This window comes from Vulpes lagopus, chromosome 7, assembly GCF_018345385.1.
Source record: "Vulpes lagopus strain Blue_001 chromosome 7, ASM1834538v1, whole genome shotgun sequence".
NCBI classification, from domain to species: Eukaryota; Metazoa; Chordata; class Mammalia; order Carnivora; family Canidae; genus Vulpes; species Vulpes lagopus.
Genome location: NC_054830.1, coordinates 128,527,318 through 128,551,480, shown reverse-complemented (window position 1 = coordinate 128,551,480; position 24,163 = coordinate 128,527,318). Strand labels below are relative to the sequence as shown.

Sequence of the window (24,163 nt, the reverse complement as noted above, 5' to 3'; positions counted from 1 at the left end):
GAAGGAGCAGACGCGTGCTGCCCGGGTGGTGCTGAGCACAGGTATTTCCTCCGGATTTCCTCCATACTCCGCCCCTCTGCCCCACCCCCACCCCCACCCGGGCGCAATGAAAACAACTGAAGGTCCCCCGCACCACCCCCACCCAGGCGTCGGGGCGGGGCCTTGCCTGAGCCGCGCAGCCGCAGTGCGGAAGGCCTGCCCGGCCCTGGACGCCACAGGGGCCCCGCCCCTTACGCGAGCGGCGGGAGCGCGCGAGCCTCTGTCACGCAGGCGCGTTCGCGCGACGTAGGTGGCGCTAGAGGCCGCCTGGGGGTTGTGAGGAGACGGCGCTGCCGCCATTTTGTAGGGTGTTTGTCGCAGTGGCTGCAGAGAGAAGACGGCGGTTTGGCGACGTTTCTCGGCCAGAGGGCCTTTTGGTTTTGCGGAGGTGAGGCTTTGGGTGGGTTGGGCTGGGCCGTGTTCAGTCTTAAGTCTCGAAGCCAGGTGTCGGAGAAACGACCCAGTTCGGAGCCTTGGGCGGTCGGGGTGTCTGGGGAGCACAGCCCCGCTGGTGGCCTTGCAACCTGGGGCCGTTTAGGTGCCCTGTAGGTTTAAAGTGCGGAGGCGGCGGGGCCGCGGTCCTGCGGCTGACTGGTCTCCGGGGCCCCGGCCGCTCGCGCCGCCGGCGACAGCGCGGACCCGTGAGGAAGACCCTCGGCGAGCCGTCCTTAGGGCTTGTGTAGCCGGCGATCGAGTTATCCTCCTTGTGCCTGGTGGCTGCCGCGGGCAGCGACCTGAGGGCTTCCCGGAGTCCAGACCGCCGGCCTCGACTGCCAGTGCGCGAAGGCCCTGGCCAGGTGCCTGGGGCGGGGCGGAGGGGGTGGGACTGCCTGTGAGTCCAGGTGGTGGCCCGGAGCTCGTGCTCGCGAGCGGCGGAGATTGGGAGGGGCCGTGCCGGCGCTGCACCGCTCCCGCCGCCCCACCGCTCCCGCCGCCCCACCCCTCCCGCCGCCCCACCCCTCCCGCCGCCCCACCCCTCCCGGACTGGGGCCTCCCGTCGCTGCGCCGCTCTCGGCGTCTCTGATACTTCCGCGTCACGTTATCCTTGAGCGCAGGCCGACCTGGCCACCCTACCTGGTCTTGCTTCGTAGCTGTCCTGGTGTGATCGTGCCCCGTACACCCCCCCCCCCCCCCGAGGCTTCTCGTTACCCGCCGAGTGCAGTCCTGGAGCCATCTAATCGTAACTGTAACCTGTTTGGGTGTTTTAAAGCCATATTTATGACGTAAAATTGTGGGGTATGAAAGGCAGAGAGTCATTTCTAAGGTGGATCCATTGTGTCCGAGGTTTCCAGTGAAAGATAATGCGGTGATTCTGACATAAAAGGTTTTTTATTAATTGAAGGTAGTGTAATAATTACAGATTTTTTTTTTTCCTTCTTGTGTGTGGATGTGAAGGAACTTTAGCTATAACATACAGGCCTGGGATTCTTGGCCGCCTCAGACGGTGTTTCTGAACATTAGGAGGGGAAAACTTCCTGACACCTGAATTAAATTTAAAGTAGTAGAACTTAACTGGAGAAATGAAAAAACCAGGACGCCTGGGTGGTTCAGTGGTTGAGTATCTCCCTTTGGCTCAGGGCGTGATCCCAGGGTCCTCCCCATGGGGAGCCTGCTTCTTCCTCTGCGATTGGAGAATTCTCCCTTGTTAGCGGTGAGCTGGTTTTAGCAGACTGACAGAAGGGGGGGAGGAACTCCCACAAACTAGAGTAGATATGTCTTGTAAAAACTGCAGTAATAATGGAGAGTCATAATAATAATCCTCAGTCATCAAATGTAATTTTGCTGGCTGGGATTTAAGAATGCTTAACTAAGCTATTTTAAAGAGTTGCTGATGTGGTTAAAAGACAATTGGGGTGATTAAAGGAAGGTCTGGAAGAATTCCACTAGAAATACAAATTTTTTTAGATGGCTTTTCTGTTGTCCTTTGCCTCAAGTTAATTTGTACTGTCATTTCAGTTTCCCATTTTGAGGTAATTGTATCAAACTGGAATGCTCACTTAATAATTCGATTTACCTGACCAGTGCCCTCTCTTCTCTTTTTTTTTTTTTTTTTAAAGCAAAAAGCATGATACAAATATTTTCTTAGGGAATACTTCCCAGGAGAATTGCAGCTGCCTTTCAAGTCTTATTTTAATCCATTTGAAATCATTTAAGTTTTTCCTTGATTTGTTTGCTTGTTACTTAAATCATTTGGAAGTTAAAGGCATAAACGAAGCTGGTTTTGCTCCGTTTTACCTTTTTTCTTCAGCTCTTGAGTTGTGAAACTCATCCTTTCAGCAGTTTGGATGTCACTGTTAAAAACTTAACTGCTTTGTAAAAGAATTCAGATGGGGAGCAGCAGATAGTGATTACATTGTTAGAACACCCAATGAGGTGTCTCAGGTCCTTCACCCTGAGCCTGAAAGGAACCTATGCATTAGAAGTTGTAGATTGAGGCAGGAAATCAGGGAATTGTCACTGTCCTCATCTGATTTCACCGTGACCATATGCATCCTTGTAGATTGGTTTCTTCAGTCATCCCGGATGTATGTACAGCAATTATGTTTTCATTTTAGGACTAATTGCGAGATGATATGAAGATAAACTTCTTGGATAGAGAAAATGAGTTTATAAAAAAATCTTTGTTTTGCTTTTCAGTTTCTCTGTTTGAATTCTGTGTTCTATTCATGTCCTAGTTTTTTCCCTGTAGCTTGGAGCCATTCTGAGATTAAAAAAAGGAACTCTCTTAGTGTTTTTTTTTTTTTTTTAATAATGTTTACCTTTAAAACAATGTCATCACCTATATTAATGTCCCTAAGTGTTTCTCTGACTTCAGTCGTCTGTATTACAGAATTTTTCCAAAGCTGTACGACACTTAACATATTTCTCTTTTTTAAATTTTTTAACGTATTTCTTTTTAAAATAGCTCATAGAAGTTAATGTTTTCTTAAACCATATTAATAACTTAATTAGGAGATCACTTATTATAAAAAGGTAAGGGACACCTGGCTGGTGCAGTCGATGGAATTTGTGACTCTTGGTCTCAGAGTTGAGAGTTCAAACCCCAAGTTCGATGTGGAGATTACTTAAAATCTTAAATAAAGGTAATAAAAATGAGTTAAAACTCCTCAGATTATTAATTTCTAGCTAGATATTGTTGTCTACTGGAGGTTCTAAGCCTGAATCCTGGCTCTTAAACTATTTTTACAGTGGCAGTTAGGAAGTTGAAGATAAACATCAAACTGAGTATTTACTTAGAAAAATTGAACAAGAGGGGATCCTTGGGTGGCTCAGTGGTTTGGCACCTGCCTTCGGCCCAGGACATGATCCTGGAGTCCCGCATCAGGCTCCCTGCATGGAGCCTGCTTCTCCCTTGCCTGTGTCTCTGTCTCTCTCAAGTAAATAAATAAAATCTTTAAAAAAAAAAAAAAAGAAAGAAAAATTGAAAGAAGATATATTATTAAGGTCTCTCAGTGTTCTGCATCATTTGGTACTAGGTCTTATTGCTATTTACAGTCATCTGACATACCATAGAATGGTGTCCCGTGCCTTAGGAAACATCAGTTACAAAGATTTTATTTACTTATTTATTTTTTTACTTACAAAGGTTTTAGAACCTGTGTGAGCCCATGTGTTGAGTGTTTGTATTTAAATACTGTGTAGTATTTTATTTACTAAACATAGCCATTTATAGCCTCCACTCACTTTTCCCTTCTGTTAACAGATGCGGCATTCCAAAAGAACTCACTGCCCTGACTGGGATAGCAGAGAAAGCTGGGGACATGAAAGCTACAGTGGGAGTCACAAACGGAAGAGGAGGTCCCACAGTAGTACTCAAGAGAACAGACATTGTAAACCCCATCACCAGTTTAAAGAATCTGATTGGTAAATTACTTTTGAATTAGTAATATCTTAAAACTAGTTTTAATGATTTCTCATTAGATTAAGTAGCTTTATTCTGTCAGATTGTTGTATAATTCCATCAACAAATATTCAGAAAATGCTTATCAAGCTCCTTTTATAAGCTAGACAGTGTGCAGGTGCTGAGGCTACAGTGGTGAACAAAACAGTCCTTACTCTTATTTATCGATGTCTATCTGGGAGTGGTGGGAGATGGTTGAGTCCCAGTTGCCAGTAATGTAGTCGGGGCTGTAAGACACACAAACGGGTTAGTAGTAGTGACGATAGGATGTCCAGTGGTGCTTTTAACTTGTATGGAGGAGGAGATAGGTATTTTGGGGTGCTCATTTAGGGTTCTACAAATGAGAGACGATGAGGGCTTGGGAGAGTTCATCCAGATGAGAAGAAAACCAGCATGTGCTGTTTGGGAATGGTAAAGTGCATGGGGGATCAGTCACGGACACTGTTCCATGGGTTATATTTGTAGATATAGCCACTGGGGGTGTGTAGGATTTTTAGAAGCTTGTTTATTGTAAGAACCAGTAATTTAGGAAAGGGTCTCAATAAAAATTTTTCAATGGCATGTGTCCTGTTTAATTATGCTTACTGTGTAAAATTTGGAGGTAATATTTATATAGAATTAAGGAATTTTAAAGTTCCCAAAGGATTAAAGAAAGGCTAGGTGAGTAGCATTTCCTCCAGTCCGTCTTCCATTAACTTCCCTTTCTCATTTGTTTTGTTGGTTCTATGTTTTCTCCTCGTTTTGTACAGATGTTCCATTGAGACTGTTTACCAGATTGCTTTCTAAATTAGCCAGCTGGGGTTACTTTAAAAAAGAGTATGTAATATTTTTCCTTCTCCATGCTAAAACAGACTTGTTCTGTGGAACAGTGAGCTTATTGGTAGTCATTGCAGACTAATCTTTCTTCATCACATACTGTCACAGGAGGAAGAAGGAGGATTTATGCCAGGATTTCAGTGACCTGAGCTAATTAAAGCACTGTAGAGAAACATCTGTACTCTTCTGTTACAAATACAAAATGCCCTGTAAGCTTAATGTCATGGTAAATAATGGATAGATTATTATTCATTGTATATGTAGGAAGGAAGTGACTTAAGTAATGAACAGTTTTCATGTTCACAATTAACTACGTAAACATGATACTATATCAGTCCAGTTAACCAGCAGGCCAACAGCTGTTTTGACATTGGCACCAGAGGTGTCGTGTCTCATGGTAATTCCTCTTTATAATCTGGAATATTCTAATACTTGAAGATTTAAAATCTTTACAGTAGTGTTTTTTATAAAATTATTGAAAAAAAAATGAAAACAGTAAACTGTAGAGAAGGTTTACAACCTTCTTTACAACCTTTAGGTTGTAAGTCAACCTAAATAGGTTGCTAGTCCCCATTATTTCTATTTGTTCTTAAAAAATCTTTCTTTATAAGTCTTTGGCTCTGGTTATTTTCTGGAAATAGGTTCTAAGAAGGATATTTTTAAGTTAAAGTGTGTGAACTCCTAAAGCTCTTGCTGCATAGTCGTGTCTTTTTCTAGAAAGTTTGTACAGTTCTACAACTCTCTGCTCTTTCGTGATCTACATGCTCTTTCATGCTCCTACCACTCTGGCGTTTTGAAATGCCAGGAATAGTGTTTTGTCTTAATTTGAATTTTTTAAGTTTTTAGTGAGTTTGTCCAATACCTATTTTTTCTATTTCAGTATCTTACTGATTTTATTGTATATCAACTTTTTTAACCTTTTCATACATATTGCAAAGTGTTTTTTCTTCCCAATTTGTCTTTTGCCAGTAGCCTATAATTGGTCTCCTTTGCTACAGGCTTAATTAGTTCTGTACAGTATATTGTGAAGACTGGTGTGGCTATAACAATGCTTTTATATATTGAGGTAAAAGTTCTTAAGTGTCTCCTCATGTAACCTAGAGTATGAATTCTTAAACTGATAATTCTCAAACTTGAGTATGAATAGAATTGCCTCAGAGGTATGTTTAAAATGTATATTACCAGATATAGATTCATTCAGTATAACCTGAGGCCTAGGACTCTTCAGTTTTAATAATTCCCAATTTTGATATTCCTGTTACAAGCAGACCACCCTTTGTGAAACACTATTTTTTAAACTCCTTAGCCTGGCATGCAAGATTTGCATGATCTGTTCCCAGTTAACTTATTTGGCTCTGTTCATTCCCCTACATGGAAAATTGGTCTTGCTGTAATTGTGTACATACTGTTTCCTGGGTAATATGTAGACAGTTTATCTCCCGGGACGTTATGGCTACAAGTGATCTGTAAATGTGAGATGGTAATATGCCATTCTTCTCCCCTGGCATTTCTTCTACTTTCTACTTTGTCTAAATCTTGACCTGCCTTTAAGATGCAATGCTGCTTTTTTATGAAGTCTTCCCTGACCGTTTTAAGCAGTTTGAGTTTTCCACCCACACTATGATCCTAAGTATTCATGTAACCTTTCAGCATTTCCTGCATTGTTGAGTTTTGTTTTTATGTGAATAATCTCAAATTGTTCATTTGTTGGCAAGGATTTTGCCTTATATATATTTTTTTATCTTCCACAGGACCTGTGTGGAAATAAAAACGAATGCCCGTAGCCTCATTAGTCTTGGCTAATCTGAAGGACAACAGTGAAATATTCACTGGACATTGAGTGAATATTTTGAGAATTTAAATCAATCTGTTCATCTTGTCCACTTTGTCCATACATAGCCTTTATAATTCTATAGACTTTGTTTATGTAATCTCTAAGGCTTGGTTGTTATAGATTGAAGAGGTTCCTCATCTTTCTAGTTTATCCTCATGGCTTTACTTCACCTCATGTTTGTTAGTCTGTATATTGTTTATGGGTTATCTGCAGCTCTAATTTGATGCACTATTCCAGCTAAAGATTATTAGTTTTTTTTCTGATAGGTTTTGGACTTTTATGGAAAGGATGCCTTACAGAATTATAAAAAGGATGCCTTTAAGAGTGTGGTAATTCCTAGTACATTGTATTGTAGATCTCTCGCTGACAGTTTGAAGCCAGGTGATCAGATCCTTGACCTAGACCCACATTCTTATCCTAATATTCTGAGTTGTTTCTAGAATTTAAGATTGAAATTGGGGAAAGGGAGAGGGGATGGGGGTCTCCATTTCCCTAGCCTGGATTTGATGCCAACTCTGTAGAGTAGGAGTTTAGAGATGCTTTCCATTTTATTTCTGCCTAAACCAGCCCCTGGGAAAAAGAACAGCAGCATATTCTGGGGAAAAAGAATGAAGTTGGTGAGGGCAGCTAGTCAACATCTGTCACTCCATTGCTTGTCAGGATTCTTTTAGCCGATTTGTCTGACTGGGCAGGTGTCCCCTCTCTCCCTCAGTGCTCCATGTGCATCCCTCTTGAAGCTTCGCACTCTGTTGAAGAGGACACCATCCCAGGTAGAGAGGGGGACGGGAAACTGGGCCAATTGAATCTATGTCCTTTTCTTTCCATCAGACCAAGGCTACTTAACTGCGATCTGTTGACTTCCTGGGGTCCGTGACCTCTGTGAAATTCCTTGCCAGAGTTTTGTTTATGCATTTGTGCATTTTTTAGGGGAGAGGGTCTCTAGCTCTTTCATCAGATTTTTTTTAAAGAGATTGGTAGATTCAGAAGTTAATAAGCACTGTGGCACTAGGATAAGGTTTCCCATGTAGAATTTTTTAGTATTTTGCAATCAGGAATGACAGGAAATTAAAAATGGAAAGGGAAATAGGGTGGTGCGGGTGGATGTTTTGTAATCCTGGGCAAGCAATTACAAGATCCTTTTTTCATTTATGGGGAATATATTTTAACGTCTTTGACACATGAGGCGACCTTCAAAAGTGGTGTTTTCTATTTCTCAAAAAGGAAAAACAGGAAGCTAGGAATACAAAGAGAGGAGATGGGATGGGTGATATGTGTAGTAAAATTGGCCCATATAATAGCAGTTAGAATGTGCTCTACAACTATGGCAAATTACTTTCCTTCTAGGGATCTTAATTTAGTGATCTGTAAAGTGAAAGGGCTGGAATATATGTAAGATTCCTTTTAGCTCCAGTACACCTTTCATGAAAGCAGTCTGTGTGTGCCAGAGATAAATTCACTTACATTAAAAGAGAAAGGAATCCTGTTTTGCCTGCCTCTGATTGTGTGTGGCTCTGTGTGGAAAGAAAGCAAGCCTAGTTACAGATGCATATATCATAAGACGGATAAATTTCAGAAGAGCAGTTTCGTGAATTTTTGGTTTTAACTTTAAAAGATAAAGGGACACTTAAGTAAACCCTGAACGTAACGTAATTGACTCAAGCTTTGTTCCTTGATACGACATATTTGATAGCAGTCTATCTGATGGAGAATGTGAACTTGCTTGTTCGGTTAAGGCAAAATTTTGTCTTTAAATTTGTGAGATAAGTATAAGCTCTAATCATCAGTTTGAGGTTTTTTTCTTTTATTGAGCTAGCTGTTTAAACCGAGAATTACTGAGAGAATGTTATGTTTGAATCACACTGTAGCAGAATGAAGAGAATGATTTGAAATCCTTTACTGTGTTTGCAGTCATTATTTAGAAGCAAGGTCCTTGAATGAGAGAGATTATCGAGATCGGAGATACGTTGATGAATACAGAAATGACTACTGCGAAGGCTATGTTCCTAGACATTATCACAGAGACGTTGATAGCGGTTATCGAGTCCACTGCAGTAAATCTTCGGTCCGAAGCAGGAGAAGCAGTCCTAAAAGGAAGCGTAATAGACACTGTTCAAGTCATCAGTCACGTTCGGTATGATTGATTTTGTTTTATTTTGGGTGGATGCTTATTTGTGTGTAAAAGCTCCTAATGAGCCAGTAAGTTTTGAAAAAGTGTATATATACATATAATATTATATGGATATATTATAATTGTGTTTATATTACTTGAATTCTTAAACATCCAATTCTCATAGCTAATCTATATTATTAGGTAGCCTTCATTTGCCCACATTTACTCATTTTCTGCAGTCCAGATCATGAGTTCTTGATTTTAGTATTAAAAATATTTTGTTTGTTATATAATTTTATGAAAAGATGAAGCACCCATCTTTTTTTTTTTTTTTCATTTTAAACTTTTTTTTTTTTTAAATACTTTAGAAGAAGCATTTTCCTGATACATGGAAACTAGAATGTTGCACTGGTGGATGCTTAACTGTTATTCTCTACGTAGGGAAGTCCCAGAGCACAGTGCATCATTATCCATAGCTAGTTCCATTGAAATTCTGAAATGGGTGCTAAATGGAAAATGCATTAGCCAAAAGCGTGCCTTTTTTTACACTGAGACATCTTCACTTGTTTGTTTAATCAGTAAACTTTGAATAAATTGTTTTCTTCCCCAAGTTTTCTTTAGTAGAACTAGCTTTGATTAGATTGAACATTGAAATTAACTAGCATTTATTTCCCCTTTTACTTTAATTATGTATATTTTAAAATATTGCTAAATAAACAATTTCAACTAATCTTGACATTTTAAAGCCTTTCCTGACATCTAGACATCTCAATTCACAGCATATGCTATTTTATAGCAAGAGATTAGTAGATCATGACATTGCATTCTTTAAATTTCAGACTTCAATTAAATCAGTATTTTAAAGAGACAATTGTGTTGTTTTTTTTCTATTGCCACTTTAAGTATCTTATCTGAAAATCTGTTCCTTGCCATGTTTTTCTTCTGTAACATAAACTGTGCCCTGTGAATTTCTGGGGACTGAATTTGAAATTGCTCCTGCCAACTGTTCGTGGCCTGGTGCTTATCTGAATGCCTGAATATCTCCCCGCTGAATGAATTGCGTATTCTGCCCTGAATTCACTCTGATATATTGATTGGCTGGACGATCTTGGTGCTGCCCACTTGCCGTTCCAGAAGAGCCACCGAAGGAAAAGATCCAGGAGTATAGAGGATGATGAGGAGGGTCACCTGATCTGTCAAAGTGGAGACGTTCTAAGAGCAAGATGTATAGAATATTTTTCAACACTTTTTTAACTTTGCAGACAGAATAATCTTTTTAAGAATAGATTGTCAGCGGGGGGCTAAAGAACTCTTCATTGCTTTTTTGTTTTGTTTTTTGTGGGTTTGTTTGTTCTTTTGTATTTCTTCTTTTCTGTAGAATTTAAATATTTCTAAAGTTCCAAAATAATCAGTGGAATTTGAGATTAGAGCAAGAAAGATAGCTCTATCTAATTGTTTTTGTAGCAGCTGAAAATAAAATAATTTGAGTGCTGGAACCTTAGTTATGCTTTGATAGAGATCATTTGAAAATATTCCACACTTAAGTATTCATTGTTTGAATAACTAGATGATTTGTCCTCGGGTACTTACCCCTCTTTCTCCTCCCTTACTTTAGATGAAATCGTGGACACTTTGGGTGAAGGGGCCTTTGGCAAAGTCGTAGAGTGCATTGATCATGGCATGTAAGTCGTTTTTTTCTTTTTTGAACATCCTGATATTTCTTGAGGGGAAGGATCCCTAATTTAGATGAAATGGTATTTTAAGTAGTAGCCATGTGTTTTTCTGGATGGAGTAAATATCTGAAATTTCTTGGCTGTGTTTGGTTATTTACCATGAGTATGGATTTTGATCAAGAATGCTGACAAATTCGGGGGTGTCCGGCTGGCTCATTCAGTGGAGTGTGTGTGACTCTTGATCTCGGGGTTGTGAGTTTGAGCCCCACCACAGGTATAGAGATTACTTAAAAATAATATCTTAGGGATCCCTGGGTGGCTCAGCGGTTTGGCCCCTGCCTTTGGCCCAGGGCACGATCCTGGAGTCCCAGGATCGAGTCCCACGTTGGGCTCCCGGCATGGAGCCTGCTTCTCCCTCCTCCTGTGTTTCTGCCTCTTTCTCTATCATATAAATAGATAGATAGATAGATAGATAGATAGATAGATAGATAGATAGATAGATAGATAGATAAAATCTTAAAAAACCCAACAAATTTTATCAGATGGCATTTATTAAAGTGGGTCTTCAAGTGAAGGGATTTCCCAGAACTTAGGCCTTGGCCCTTAAGTGACATTTAGAGTGCTTTGCTTTAGTTTTGAGTAGCAGAGACACTAAAACTAAAGCCTGTCTCATCTTGGTCAAAAACATGTATTCCTGATCTGAAAATTGCACAGTGGAAGAAATGACCTAGCAAAAAGCAGTCTGCCCTGGAGTGTAGTTAAGGGAGTTGAAGGGAACATCTTCCATTTAAAAGGTTTTGGAGGGCCGCCCAGGTGGCTCAGTGGTTTAGCACCTCCTTCAGCCCAGGGTGTGATCCTGGAGACCCTGGATCGAGTTCCACATCAGGCTCCCTGCATGGAGCCTGCTTCTCCCTCTGCCTGTGTCTCTGCCTCTCTCTTTCTCTCTCTCTCTCATGAATAAATAAAATCTTTTAAAAAATTAAAAAATAAAATAAATAAATAAAAAAAGGTTTTGGAACCTACTAGGGGCACTGGCTCAGTTGTTTAAGTGTCTGCCTTTGGCTCAAGGTCATGATTTTAAGGGTCCTGGGATCAAGCCTCCATCAGGCTCCCTGCTCAGCCAGGAGTCTATTTGTCCTTCCCTTCCCCCTGCTCACATACATTGGCTCTCCCCACCCCCTTCAAATAAATCAATATATCTTAAAAAATAAAAGTAAAAGGTTTTGGAATCTTCTAGCCTTATTTTGGAATGATCCATAATTACCACTGGAAGGGAACTCTGCAATTAAGTACTAAGTACCAGTAGAAGAATTTCATTTTATCACAGTTGTGCTCCGTACCCTGCAGATCTTGTATATTGTTTAAGCTTCATGAAATAAAAGTTTCTATGGCAAAAAAAAAAGAAAAACAAAACCTTTATTCCAACCAAAAAAAACCAACAAAAACCTTTATTCCCAAAGGGTTATATTTGCATATTAGAGTTAGCTTCTTAACTATAAAGAAATTCTGTTAAAGCCTGCAGAATAGAATCCAAATTATTTATTGTGTTATACTAAATGCTTTGTGATTTGACCCCCTGTGTCTTGTTTTAACATTTTCCTCCAGGGTCTCTGTTCTATAGTTAGCAAGCTTTTTTTTTTTTTTTTTTTAAGCAAGCTTTTTTTGTAAGTGAACCTCTTTAAAACAATTTTATAGTTCAATTGCACATCTTTCAATTGACATCTAAAATTTTTCATCGTAAAATAGTTGGGAAGGATGTGATTTCCTCATTTAAACATTGATATGTTTTTAAAAACTTTTGTCTTTAAATGTATTTGAGGGAATCTAAATACTATAGCAACTTAATATACCTACTAGTGTTACCATGAACCAGTTCTTCTTAAATGCTTAAACATGTTTTGTTCTTGAAGTTACTTTTATTCTGTTTTCCATAAAATATATTATTCTAAGTATCTTTTATTATCACCCTATCTTTTCTGCAACAAAAATCTGAATGTAAAGTGAAATTTTGAAATATTTTGAAATACTGTTAGAAGTTTCCAAAGTGAGTGTTTGAGGTATTCCAGTTAATGATATTCAGTTGATCAAGTACAAATCTTTGGCAAATTTTGATACTTATTGGACTTAAATATAAAAGTTATTTGGAAATGTGTCTTTTATTGGGTTGGTTGGGACTTTTAAAAAAGGAGTACACATATTCATAGCATGCCTTAAGTGCTTAATATTAAATGTGTTCTTTTTTTTTAAGATGACTAGCATTTTTCTTTTTTTTAAGATGATGTAGCATGTAAGTTGAAGGTATACAGCTGTTCAGTGCAGTATAATTACTGTAGTAGTGTTAGATAACAGCTTTAGTAACTTTTCATTCATAGAGGTATAAGAACTGAGAAAACTTGGTCATATGGTAGATAAGACTAGAAGGAGGTTTGTCACAGTGGTTTCATAGCAGCTCTTTGAAGCCTTGAGATATATGCCAAGTGTCATAGGGAGATAATCATCAAAATAAGTTTTTAATTTATCAACTCACAATTTGACTGGGGCTTTGTTGAAAACAGTGAATTGGGGACCACCTGAGTTGGGAAAAAGGTTTGCTATCCTGCCAATAGAAAAATTTGCTGCAAAGATTTTTTTTTATATAGCTGTAGGACACATCCTTTTTTAAAATTTTTTACAGATTTATCTATTTTGAGAGCAAGAGAGAGAGAGCATGAGGGAAAGGGCAGAGGGAGAGAGAGAATCTCAAGCAGACTTCTTGTGATTTGACCACCAAGCCTGACTTTGGGCTTGATCTTGTGACTCTGAAATCATGACCTGAGCTAAAATCAAGAGTTGGCTGCTGAACAGACTGTGTGTGCCACCCTGGTGTCCCTTGGGCACATACCTTAATATACTAATTAGAGGTGTATGAGGTTTTCTCTCGTGTAAAGTAGAAGGGCCATAGTTTAAAAAAAAAAAAAAAAAGAGGCTTGAATGTTGATACAGCTTCAGGAAAATCAGATTTATAAAGAAGACAAAAGGAATTGGAAGGTTTAGAAATCCATTTCCTCTAGATCACTTGTGACATGTTACTTTTTAGGAAGTATTACAGATACACCAGTCTAAATCTTATGCCCTATGCTAGCTGTTTCTACCTACTTGAATCAGCGAATGTGCTAAACATTTTCTCGCTTCCTGACTTAACTGATGGTATTTCCTATATTTGAAACGTGTTCCTCTTTCTTCCCAAATCTTACAGACTGGCAGCTATTTTTCAGGGCTCAGTCATGTGTCACCTCTTCTTTGAATAAGTTTGAGCTCCCCTAACCCCCTAAATGTTAATCTCTCTCATCTCTTTGCTATATGGTAGCTCATACGAAGTACTTATAACCTTGTAAGCTGTTCATGTGTCTTTTTTCCACTAGACTTTGAGGTACATAGGGACGAACTTTGTCTTCCATCGCTAATACCTATGCACCCTCTGGCATAGGGTAGGTCTGTTCTGGTGAATGAGCAAATGCTTTCAGCAGTAGCATATTCTGTCGGAGGTTTTGTGTTTTTTTTTTTTTTTTTTTTTGTCTAAAATCTAGGTAAATTTAAAATTCTGGAAACATTAAAATTTGTAAGTAACCTCTATAAAATGTTTTCTCAGAATCTTTTGAAAGGTATTATATGGAATCTGATACAGGATGCCCTGAAAGACTCTTTTAGAAAAATAACAGTAATTAATATTCAGTAAGGTTATGTTTTAGAGGACACATATCTTCAGCCTACTTTTGTACATATATCTTTTTCACCTTAATTTTGTTTTTAAGGGATGGCATACACGTAGCAGTGAAAATTGTAAAAAATGTAGGTCGATACCGTGAAGCAGCTCGTTCAGAAATCCAAGTATTGGAACATTTAAATAGTACTGATCCCAATAGTGTCTTGTAAGTATAAACTTGAACTGTGATCCATCATATTGCTTCAAATAATCAGAATTCTGTGAACTGACTTGTTTTTATTTTGATCTATTTTAGCCGATGTGTCCAGATGCTAGAATGGTTTGATCATCATGGTCATGTTTGTATTGTGTTTGAACTACTGGGACTTAGTACCTATGATTTCATTAAAGAAAATAGCTTTCTACCATTTCAAATTGACCACATCAGGCAGATGGCATATCAGATCTGCCAGTCTATAAATTGTAAGTATACTTGATAAACTTTAAACACCAGAAAATTTAAAGCTTTCATTATACAACGACATTTCACAACATTGTCACTAAAAATACACGTTACAGGTAAAGATGAAACTCCTATATCCACTGCTAATCCTTACTTCCCCCAATATAGATAAAATATGTAAGTGAAACTAATAGTGTCTTTTTGTTCTCTTATAGTTTTGCATCATAATAAATTAACCCATACAGATCTGAAGCCTGAAAATATTTTATTTGTGAAGTCTGATTATGTAGTCAAATACAATTCTAAAATGGTAAGTTAAGGACTTGTTTTAATTTTGTTGGTGGTTTTTTAAATTAATTTAGCTTGGTGATCCTTGAATGAGGAATTTTCACTTCTGATGCTGGTTATATCCTGATGTTTAATCTAAAAAGGATAATTCTTCTCTACCTTTCTCATGGAGTTATTTTAAAAATCAAAAAGATAATTCATGTGCAAGCCTTTTGAAGAACTATAAAGTATTACATGTCTTTACTGATCTTCATGTTGACTCAACTGTATTTCTCTAGAAACGTGATGAACGCACACTAAAAAACACAGATATCAAAGTTGTTGACTTTGGAAGTGCAACATACGACGATGAGCATCATAGTACTTTGGTATCTACGCGGCATTACAGAGCTCCGGAAGTCATTCTGGGTCAGTAGACACCACTTTTCCTTTTTTTCTTTTTCTTTCTTTTTTTTTTTTTTTGACACCACCCTTCCTAATACTGTAATTAAAAGAAAAGATTCCCCCCCTCCCCCAAAAAAATGTTTTACTAGGGATGAGTGTGATTTTCTAAGCTATGTACAGAAAATATTATCTATCCTAAGAAAGATGGTTTGGACATTGCTATAAAAACTTTTCCTGAATGGGAAAAATGTGATACCATCTGTAAGGACATTGAAAGTGGTGGTGGTTTTGTTTTGCTTTGTTTTTAATTTTTATTTTATATAAGTAATGTATGTATGCTTGCTCCACGCTCACCATGGACCCAGTGCAGAACTCCAACTCCCATCCCTGAGATCAAGACCTGAGCTGAAATCAAGGGTTGGACACTTAACTGATTATGCCAGCTAGGTGCCCCAAGTAGTAGTTTTTTTGTTTTGGTTTGGTTTGGTGGTTTTTTGTTTTTTGTTTTTTTTTTTAAACAAGCTAATCTTAGATCATAAAAGGGCAAGTTCTATCGGCAATGTATATTACAGCAGTGTGAAGTGATGGGGATAATGGGGATACTTACTTTCATGTCACAAAAGCATGGTGCTATAGAAGTGCTAAAGGTTTGGTTGGCAGATGGAGGTCGAGAAGAAAGAAGGGTGGTCTTAAGAGGTGAGCTTCTGTGATAATCCTTAACATGAGAAAGGTTAAAGAAGAAAATGACTTTATGGTTCAGTTTCAAAATAAGGGAATTCAGTAAGGGAGTGTGTATTTTCATAATGTCAGAAATCAGGTCTTGTTAATAGAGTAGGGAGGTGGGGTTGGGAGCTCGGAGACAGTGGGGGAAGTTCAGATCAGGTACTCTTGGGAAATGGTTACATGGACCAAGCTTTTTAGCCAAAAGAAGGGTCCACCTGAGGTTGAGTAGTAGAACATTTTTATGGAATGTTTCCACTTTTCACCTTTTTTTGTGTAGCAGGAGTTGGTAGTTCAGAATAAGAATAAGCCCACTGAAGATTTTTACTTGGGTTGAAAGCTTGGTAGAGGCATAAGATATGCAGTGCTGGTCAGTAGAACTTTCCATGTGATGGAAATATTCTATATTTGCAGCGTCCAGTGTGGTAGCTGTTCGCCACATATAGGCTGCTGTGTGCTTGCAGTGTAGGTAGTGGGATTGAGGAACTGAATTTTAAGTGTTTAGGTGTAAATAGCCCCTCATGTGCCTGGTGGCAGCCATGTTGGACAGCACACGTTTTGAGCTTGTCTTGGAATGGATGATGATAGGATTTCTGCTTAGTGTGGTCTGAAAGGAGCTGTTGTATTACAGTAGTTTAGAAAGTGTATTAATGGTTGAGGACTATAAAGGCTTCAGTGAAGGTGAAAGAAAGGATATGAAGAGTCTGTGGACAGATATTTTTCAGAGCTTAAAAAGACATAACTTCCTGTGTTCTCAGTTTTAAGATGCAGATTTCCCCCACATGTTACCATGAGGAACACAACACAAAATACCTGGCATTTTTCCTTTGTTATTGGTACATAAAACAGTCATGTTCCTTGCTGTTAAAGGCCTCCTAGATTGGATAAAATACAGTAATTCTTAGTAATTACAGTAACACAGTTTCAAGTATGGCCAGACTAGATAGTTGATAGAAATCCAAAATTGGGGTTATTGCCCTTGAGGAAAAGAAATCAGGAGATTGGGAGATTAGTATGGTCCTTTTGTTTTTGTGGAGTATTAATCTTTAGGATTAAGGCAGAATTAGGCTGGAGAGGATGACGAAGTCAGGGGCTGCCATTCCAGAGAGCAGTTGGTTTCCTGTCTTGTATGTTGTTAGTGAACAGGTAAAGTTGAGAGAGATACAAGGAAGTGAATAATGGGGAATTCGAGAGTCCGAGCACTGACTTGGCAGAGTATGGGGATGGTTTAGATCGGCGAGCGGCAAGAAGGGTTACATCACTTGGGAAAGAAGCTGCTTTGGGAGATTGGAGTGGCTGGAGAAGAAAACATTAATTTTAGATCAAGGAACTATCATTTGCAGATTTTTTTTATGTGTCACTGTAGGTAGACCCTACAGTTATCCATTTGTTCAAATGATATGCCTATCTGTGAGGGTTAGCCCGAAAATAAGTAAATAAGATGACTAAATCATAGGCAAGGTTTTTGAATGTGTTGTTTCTTCCCTTTCACATTGCTGAAATTAATTGAAATGTCTTTTAAAGTAGGTTTTATTTATACATTGTTATTTTACTAAATATATGATCTTTAAAAAAATGAAAGCAGCTGTATGGTTTACTCTTTTTCTCCTTTCCAGTTACGTACAATCTTAAGGAGACTAGGTATTTTATTCTTTCCTGATTAGTACTGCCATTGAGGATTGTGAAGGAGAAAGTATGTATGATTATACTCAGCCTGAGAAGTACATATATAAGTAGATCCCTCCCTGTGAACTTTAAATGGCTAATTCTGCTTATTATGAAACTGTTTATAATATTTATTTATAATCCTCATATAATTTATGTAAAACTATAGTAGTATTTTAAGGCAAGATGTAAACTGAGGCTTTAAGCTGTGATAAGTGGTTAGTAATTACATTTTGAGGGTGATCACCAACCTGTATTCGCTAAATAAAATGTAAAATTTCCTGGAACAACCATGAACTGGGTATGACTGTGTTCCCCATTGCATGCAATTCAGAGAATATGGAGTATTTGCACAAATTGGTAGTTATATGTGGAAAATACTGCTAGTCGCTCTCATATTTTACGTAAAATGCCCCCTCCCCCAGACTAAAGCACTAGTTTGTTGTAAGGATATGGAGAATTATGAGCATATACTGAGTAACATTTAATATAAAACTAAAAATGTAAACTGAGTTTACTGTCCAATTTTCCCAAATGGGCTAGGTGAAGAGAGCATACATGTAGGGAAGGGTGTAGTGTGTTGGCAATTAAAAATTGTTGCATATACAAGTGTGTTTTGGGGGTGCCTTGGTGGCTCAATTGGTGAAGCATCTGCTTTTGGGCTCAGGTCATGCATGAGTTTAGGGTTTGAGTTCTGAGTAGTCTCCCTGCTCAGTAGGGGGTCTGCTTCTCTCCACCCCCACCCCCACCCCCGTTATCTGCACTCTCTCATTCACTCTTTCAAATAACTTAATTTAAAAAAAAAAAAAAAAAAAAAACCAAGTGTGTATTTTTTCCTTTTTACAGCTTTAGGTTGGTCTCAGCCTTGTGATGTTTGGAGTATAGGTTGCATTCTTATTGAATATTACCTTGGTTTCACAGTCTTTCAGGTATGTATTTACTAAATACTGTTTCATAATTAATTTTCAGTATTAAAGGCATGTGAAAATTTTGGCTTCCATATTGAAAAGTTGATGTAGTAGTGTTCTTCTTTAAAACTTACATATGCAAAATGGTCATCCTTCTCTAAGACCAGAATTGGGTGAACAACTCTTTGGTAAATGGTCATAGTCCATTTTGCATGTGATTGAGTTTTTATTTTTAACACACGGTTCATACTGTCTTGTGTTGCCATTTTTTATTGAGCTCTCCTGCATAATTAATGTTACTGCATGTTACCATGTTACTGCAGCCAGTTTTAATTCAGTTCTAATTATGTTGACTATAGCATGGCCATGAACAAGCCACTTATTCCTTTTTATAAAATAATTCAGGAATAATAAGTTGTATTTTACGCTATGACCCCCAGGTACATTTCAAGGCACTAAGTGTATAAAGAAGAAACAGCAACTCTGTGCTCAAGGAAGTCATGCAAAAGATAAGATGTGGGAAAGTTCACAGTATAATGTGGTTGATTTGCTATCATGGACAGTGTAGAAAGTGTAGTGGGAACCCAGGAAAGATAGTTATATTTCTTCCAAGAAAGTCACTGAGGAGGTAGGAAGTTTAAACCAGTGCTACAAGGAAGATCAGGGATTTGTAAGAAAAGTAAGGAGTGTGTGGCCCCCTCAGGAAGAAGACATTGTACCAATAAATGTGTAGTTAGGGAACAGTAAATAGTGCTGTCAGAGTATCTTGCATACCTGGGGAAATGACAGTAGGCAGGGACTGACTTATGATGGGCTTTTTGGATTGAAAGGTACTTGTTTCCCAAAAGTTACTGTTTTCCAGGATGTAGACTAATCCAAAGTAAAAATGATTTTGTACGCTTGTCATTCTGACCTTTATTTATTTAGAGATTATTCCTCTAGGTTTTTAGTTTGTTTTTGGTACTAAAATGTCCATTTTATGCAATGATAATAGGTGTTAGTAGTTGGTTTTGTTTTGTTTTTAATTAAAGTCCTTACTGGGCAAAACAAAAGTAGGAAACCTTACTTAAGTCTCTACTTTCTTCCCTTAAATTCTACTTACATCTGAAATCTAACAGTCTTTTAAAAGCTTTGGGTTGTGCAGGCATTGAAGAACTTTTAAGTAGGGCTGTGATGTGATCAGTGTTCTGATCTGTTTGGGGAGTTGGTAGGGGTAGGGATGCAGGTTTGGCACATTCTGGCTCACACTGTTGAGGTTGACTTGAAAGTGGGTGATGCAGGATGGAGAAGAAGTATCATGAGTTAAGAGTCAGGTGGTGGCTGTTGTAAAATTGTGTGTTCTCTGCTTGTGGGGCTTATCACCAGACTTGTCCTGTTTCTGATCCACAGATATCCTGTTAAAAGTACTCTTAGTTTATAGACAAGTTTGATACCTAGAACCATGGTGACCAGTCAGTTTTTAGAGGGGGTGTATATGGTTTGTGGTACTAAGCTGAGAGCCAAGAAAGACTTCTGTTTTAAATTCCACCCTCCAGAATATTTTTTTTAAATTGTGGAGCTAGCTCTTGGCTGCATCTACTTATGAGAATGAAGACCATTGATAGCAGTCAGACTGTCAACATACCGGAAAATGTCAACATGACTGAAGGGATGCACTGTTGTTGTAAAGAACTCCAGGGGAACCCTACAGAGGGACTTCAGTCACATCAATGTAGAACTCAGTCTCCTTGGAAAGAAAAAGAGGCTCCAAGTTGACAAGTGCTAGGAAATAGTATGAGCTGTAGCCAGTGCTTTTCTGTCTGTAGTCCTGTATAGAACATGAGCAAGGGCGTTACCTTGGGCTTCCATTTCCAGATGAGGTCTGTGTATGCTTATTTCCCCCATCAACGTTCTTATTCAGGAGAATGGTTTTCTTGTTGAAATCTGAAATTTCAGGGCAGCCCGGGTGGCTCAGCGGTTTAGTGCTGCCTTCATCCCAGGGCGTGATCCTGGAGACCCAGGATCGAGTCCCACGTCAGGCTCTCTGCATGGAGCCTGCTTCTCTCTCTGCCTGTGTCTCTCATGAATAAATAAATAAATAATTAAAAATTAAATCTGAAATTTCTTCAGTGAAAACTGTTTGCAGGGTTTGGATAAAGTCACCTGTTGCTTGTTCAGTATCTCTCAAGCAAAAAGAGGAGTTAATTCTTGAAGGAAATGACACTAAACTTGTATCAAATTCAGCTGCTTTGATTCAGCAAGCCAACAATAGTTAAAAACAAGGATCTCAGAAAATTGAGGGGTGATCTCTGAAAAAGGAACAGTTGGAGCAGTCTGATGAATGAGATCTGAGTTGTCACATTACAGAAACAGCAAGACGCTGGATGATCTTTCAGACTTACTTATGATATTTTAAAACCAAAGAAAAGTATGGAGCTAGTATTACTTCTGTCATGAGTTAAGCACTGCGCTAGGAACACTAGTTGTTTTTAAAAAGCATTACACACAGCCTCTGCTCTTTAGATTGAGAGTTGGCAAATGATATTCTGCTTGATGTGTGCTTTAATGAAAGAAAAAGACTATGTGACAGGGATCATCTGTGGCTAGCCAGGCCTGAAATATTCACTCTTTGGACCTTTACAAAAGTTTGCCAGCTTCTGATTGAAGAGCACACCATTTCAGCTGTAAGTGTGTGGTGGTTTTCTCTCTTTCCCTTTAGCCAGAGTTTTGTTACTATGCGACTTAAGAACATGAGTTTTGACTTAGATCCATGGCTCACCTTTCCTCATTTATGAGCTAGTATCTCAGCGTCTTGGACACTAATGTTCCCATATACGGAGCTGAGGATTGTGGTGAGAATTACTGGAACTATATTTTTATTGCCTGGGATTAGATGGTAACACATATTCACTGGTGAAAGGAGGCCACTTTGGGGTCAGTAGCTGAATAAAGGAGGAGAGCTTTTTTCTGGTATTCTTCCTTCGTTCTTCAGTAAGCAGCACAAAAAATGAAAATAAGGAAATTGTTCAGTTAGTTTCACATTAAATTACGCGTCATCCACTATGCAGAACCTTGTTGGATATCAGAAAGACTTCCATTTTACTGGTTTGCACAGATAATACAGCTCACTCAGTATTGTTCATCTTCGAAGCAGAGTGTAATATCAACTGTGCAGCTGTCTAATGTCCTTTAGTGTCCATGCTGTTTTCTTTATTTTCCTTTATTGTGCATGTAGGGACAGAGAATGTGCTAATTTTGTTTTTCCTGTGTGTTTCAGACTCATGATAGTAAAGAACACCTGGCAATGATGGAACGAATATTAGGACCCATACCAGCACACATGATTCAGAAAACAAGGTACGTTCTAAAATGAAAGCCCTTTCTTGGGTACATGCAATGCCCTGTATTCAAACTACACAAACCCAACTTTGTTGTTACTGCTTGTTCCAAGGACTTGAGATTGAGAATGTTTTTTTCCATAAAATCAAAATTTTATTTTATTTTTTTATTTTATTTTATTTTTTTAAATCAAAATTTTAAAATAATTTACCTCGTGATCTAGCAAACAAAGGTGGTATTTTTTTACACTCAAGTTAACCTTTGCATAAATGTTTTCCTAACTTGATAAAAACAATAGAGTAGTAAAAAAGAGTTTGATTTTGGAGTCCTATCAATTGAAGTTTTTATTCCATACTTCTGCTAGCTAACTGTATTGCCCTTGGACAAGATACTTGAGTGGTTTGCCAACAGCTGCACCACCCCATTCCACATGTAGTGAAAGGAGAACTCCTAGGACTGAACCCTGTTCACCGTTCAATGCATGGTATTTATGAACCACTCAGGTGGGGCACTGAAACCTCAGAGGGTGCAACAGTATGGAAGATGCGTTATAAAGGATCTGATATGTAATTGCTGAGGTTTTTAAAAATTGTACACGTCTATGTGTCTACATAGGGCCATCCATGCTTCCATCTGTTAGTGGAGGTAGAGTAAATGTGGCTCTTTTATTACTCTTACTGATCCAGACTTCTTTTTTTTCGTAGAAAACGCAAGTATTTCCACCATAACCAGTTAGACTGGGATGAGCACAGTTCTGCTGGCCGATATGTTAGGAGGCGCTGTAAACCATTAAAGGTAAAAGAAGATGATGAAAGGTTTTTAAAAAAATGTTTTTAAAAACTATTTTAAATCTCTTAAACAAAAACGTTTCTTTCCCCAGGAATTTATGCTTTGTCATGATGAAGAACATGAGAAACTGTTTGACCTGGTACGAAGGATGTTAGAATATGACCCAGTGAAAAGAATCACCTTGGATGAAGCCTTGCAGCATCCTTTCTTTGACTTATTAAACAAAAAATGAAATGGAAATTAGTGGTCTTACTATATACTTCTCTAGAAGAGATTACTTAAGACTGTGTCAGTCAACTCTAAACATTCTAATATTTTTGTAAACATTAAATTATTTTGTACAGTTAAGTGTAAATACTGTATGTTTTGTATCCATAGCATAATTACCTTGTTAATAAGGAAGTATGGTCTTGATAATGAATGAACTATAAAAGTTAAAATTAATTTTCCTTTTTGAGATTAATTACCATTTTTAAAGATCTTTGGAATATTCTTTGTGTCCAGTGATAAATGTGATTGATCTTGTCTTTTGTACATGGAGGTCAACTCTTTGAAGTGATTTTTTTGAGTAAAAGGAAATCTTGACTACTTTATTCTTTATATACCTCAAATTCAAAACTTTTCGTAACTTTAAAGTTTTTTCTGTAATTGTTGAACAGGTAATAAGTATTAACTCCCAATAGGCAGGTATTGGAAACCAAAACCCATAGGAAAATGTTTACTGTTGGAATTCCATTAAATTTTAAGAATTGTGTTCTGTCTCATTGGGTAATGTCAGTGGTGATAAGGAGCATTCATGGAAAGACATCAGTTTATCCATCATGACAGGTGGTGTAATAAAACCACATACACGCTTCATTTAAGGTTAAGGTCTAACTGGCAAGTCACACACACACACACACACACACACACACACAAATAGGAATTCTGATGACTAAGGATTTTTTAATTCCACATCAAGGAGTTTTGAAATTGTGGAACATCAGTTTCTGCATCAAATGCAGTAAATAAATATTTCACTCTTAGCCTATGAGAATTAAGATTATTGAGCAGTTTATATTTGTGTTAATCTTTAGTGGAACAAAAGAATGATTTAATTGGAGAACACTTGAAAAGAAACCAGAAATTTCCAGACCATAATTGGTTAATATGGTAACTTTTTTGTCACCATATAGGTGTTTTTTCTTACTATTACTTGTTTCACATTAGAAACTACATGGTTAATGTTACTTAATTTATTAAAAACCAAGAACTGCCAGGTAGAAATATTTCTTGTTGTAGAGTCCATATATTCAGATACAGGGTGAGGTTTGTTTTGTTTTTTGTCAAAATCTTGGCATTTTATAAGTATTACACAGAGATTGGAGTTGCCTGGTTTTTATTTTAAACATGGAACACATGGGATTGTCTTGTATGACAAATAGTGAAAGCAGGCTGGGCTGTCTACATTATTATTCACAGATGGCATTTGCCAGTTAGGCTTCTTGTTCCTGAAGTTGACTGGGAATTTAAGAAAGCTGAAATTCTGCCACAGATTCAGTGCATAAATTATGCTCGGGCCTCTGATGCCGTC

The 24,163-nt window shown here is 38.2% G+C and overlaps 1 protein-coding gene across 3 annotated transcripts; it reads left to right on the top strand.

The window, feature by feature from the left end:
- Positions 1-275: 275 nt before the first annotated feature.
- On the top strand, positions 276-23,344 carry CLK4 (CDC like kinase 4). Of its 3 annotated transcripts, XM_041762568.1 has the most exons (13): positions 276-427; positions 3,743-3,903; positions 8,499-8,721; positions 9,835-9,925; positions 10,316-10,382; positions 14,165-14,281; positions 14,372-14,538; positions 14,734-14,828; positions 15,085-15,214; positions 18,422-18,504; positions 21,740-21,819; positions 22,506-22,596; positions 22,682-23,344. In XM_041762568.1, exons 2-13 carry the CDS (start codon positions 3,743-3,745, stop codon positions 22,820-22,822), a joined length of 1,446 nt encoding a protein of 481 aa, XP_041618502.1. In that variant the 5' UTR covers positions 276-427; the 3' UTR covers positions 22,823-23,344. The 3 variants fall into 3 exon arrangements, with proteins under 3 accessions (XP_041618502.1, XP_041618504.1, XP_041618503.1); XM_041762570.1 differs by lacking the exons at positions 276-427; positions 9,835-9,925 and adding an exon at positions 7,303-7,360 and having other exon boundaries at positions 3,765-3,903; XM_041762569.1 differs by lacking the exon at positions 276-427 and adding an exon at positions 7,303-7,360 and having other exon boundaries at positions 3,765-3,903; positions 8,499-10,382.
- The last annotated feature ends 819 nt before the right edge of the window (positions 23,345-24,163 follow it).